A 2,186-nucleotide genomic window follows, 5' to 3' on the forward strand; every position below is an offset into this window, starting at 1 on the left:
CTCCGTCAGGGCCCCCTCCCCCCACCCCTGGCTCACCGGGCGCGGGGGAGGGGGCTAGAGCGGAGTTAGAGCAAGAAGAATTTCCACCCCTGGAATACCCCTGAAACCCTAGATCGGGGTATATGGTAAGGGATTACGAAAATCTAGGACTTTTTGTGGGGCTTTTTAGTAAACGGGGAGAGACCGGGAGCGATACCTTGGAAAGAAGCCCTGTTGCTTAGAGCGGATAACCAAGGGCTGAACTCTTGGGGTTTGCTGTGAGGGGTGCGGTCTAGCTTCGGATGCGCAGGTTGTGGGCTGTGCTGGGTACGGCTTTCTCCGGATCCTATTTTGAGAGATTCCCCACCTTGCGTTGTATTTTACACCTCAATGGAGAGAAGAGACCCCTGCTGCCCGCTTTATTTGCATGCAGACTCTTGTTAATTTCTCCTCTGGCTGTTAGTCACTAGGCAACTTTGCACGTTTTCTTTTTCTTTATAAATGTGACGACTGTCCTGGTTTGTTTTATCAGGCTTATGGCAAAGGGTCAGTCACATTCGGAATATTTGGTTTCTGTCGGTGAAGCCGTTCCCTGTTAAAAATATAAATAATTCTATCAGAATGTGAGCATGTTTTTAAAAAGAGCATTCCAAAAATATCTGTAGGGTTTTTTTCACCTTTATATTTTTATAACACATCTATAAAGAAAACTCTAGAACGAATTTCACAAAACAGTTTTTAAAGGTGACCAGAATATTCCAGGATATTTTAAAAGACATTAAACAAATTATTCCTCTGCAACATCGTCATTGTTATATTCATAGTGTATCATGTAAAATTATACAATGAAATGCTGATGTGTGTAACTGGGAAATCCATGTTCTTGTTAGCAGATGAAGTACATTATTCAGGGCCATCTTGTAGATTAAATAAATCCTCTCCGTCTTTTGTGTTCCCTTACAGTGGCGGAGCCACAGTGTTAACAGAGAAGTGATCCTTAATCATTTAGAATTTTGCCTCCACCATTCACCAGAAAATGAAGTGGAAAGAGAAGTAAATTCAATACATTTTATATTTTAGAGCATCCTTTTAGTGTTTGCTGTAGTACTTAACTGTATTTTTCTACAAGTGAGGTAGATGTAAGTAGGTAAGCAAGTAAATTAATAAAGAGAAGACAGCCTTAAAAAGGCCTTTTATTTCTTGCCTGTAAGACCCAGAAGTGTATAGACTGGAGCTAGTCTTCCCATTAACATGGGGAAGACAGGCTCAGAGGAGAAGGTAGCACAGCCAGTGTTAGAGCTGAGATTAGAATCCAAGTCTCTGACTTTGAAAAACTATTACCTCTGTTAGTTTTTTCTGGTCTTTTTTTTTCTTTGTGAACTTCAGATTCAAACTAGACTTTATTTTCAAGTAGTAAGTTATTATGAGATCCTCCTGATAGTCCTTATTATTTTTAACAACATTCAGAGAGACTTGTTTCAACTATGTTAAAATAAAAACCTAGAAATGCTGTCCTTGAAAAACAAAAGTTGGATTTCCTCTCTTCCTCTTCCAAATACCCCAGTTGTTTGTATTCAGTGCCAAAATGTAGTGTAGACTTTTATTTCTATTACTGTTCCTTGTAGCAGATATGAAGCAGTTAAGATACAGGATTTTATATTCTTCAGTTACTGACAGATTTTATCTGTAATCCTTTCAACTAGGTTGGGGGATGGTGTCTATGATACCTTCATGATGATAGATGAAACCAAATGTCCCCCCTGTTCAAATGTGCTCTGCAATCCTTCTGAACCACCTCCACCCAGAAGACTAAATGTAAGTAAAAGAAGTAATTCTTTGTACATGAGTTGTTTTGAAAGGAGGAAGTGCTACTTAATGCTCAAGGTACACTTATGTATCACTGACTACCAGACTTTTTTTTGTTTCTTTTTGATTCCTCTTGACTTTGAAATAACAATGTCTGTGGTCCAAATTTAGCTTTTCAGAGTGATTTCAATTTGAAGCTCACCTTTCTATTTCAGTTTCCACTGGGATAAATATATAGCACTAGGAAAAAAATAATATGCTACTTTTATGTAGGTAATGCTTATTTTTGTATAGGATGATATACACCTAGTATTACAAAGGCTCTTTTTTTTTTTTTTTTTGAGATGGAGTCTCGCTGTGTCGCCCAGGCTGGAGTGCAGTGGCGCGATCTCGGCTCACTG

The 2,186-nt window shown here is 38.9% G+C and overlaps 1 protein-coding gene across 2 annotated transcripts in view; it reads left to right on the forward strand.

The window, feature by feature from the left end:
• Positions 1–2,186, forward strand: part of DYRK3 (dual-specificity tyrosine-(Y)-phosphorylation regulated kinase 3) — a 15,864-nt gene that overhangs the window by 1,449 nt on the left and 12,229 nt on the right. Inside the window, exons 1-3 of one of the 2 annotated variants that reach the window (XM_011937455.1) lie at positions 32–118; positions 943–1,032; positions 1,683–1,794. In XM_011937455.1, the coding sequence (XP_011792845.1) occupies positions 1,016–1,032; positions 1,683–1,794 (129 nt within the window). In that variant the 5' untranslated portion in view covers positions 32–118; positions 943–1,015. Of the gene's footprint in view, positions 1–31; positions 119–942; positions 1,033–1,682; positions 1,795–2,186 lie in introns of those variants that run through there. The other variant, XM_011937464.1, reaches the window with a different exon arrangement.

This window comes from Colobus angolensis, unplaced genomic scaffold (assembly GCF_000951035.1).
Source record: "Colobus angolensis palliatus isolate OR3802 unplaced genomic scaffold, Cang.pa_1.0 Scaffold100, whole genome shotgun sequence".
Classification (NCBI taxonomy): domain Eukaryota; kingdom Metazoa; phylum Chordata; class Mammalia; order Primates; family Cercopithecidae; genus Colobus; species Colobus angolensis.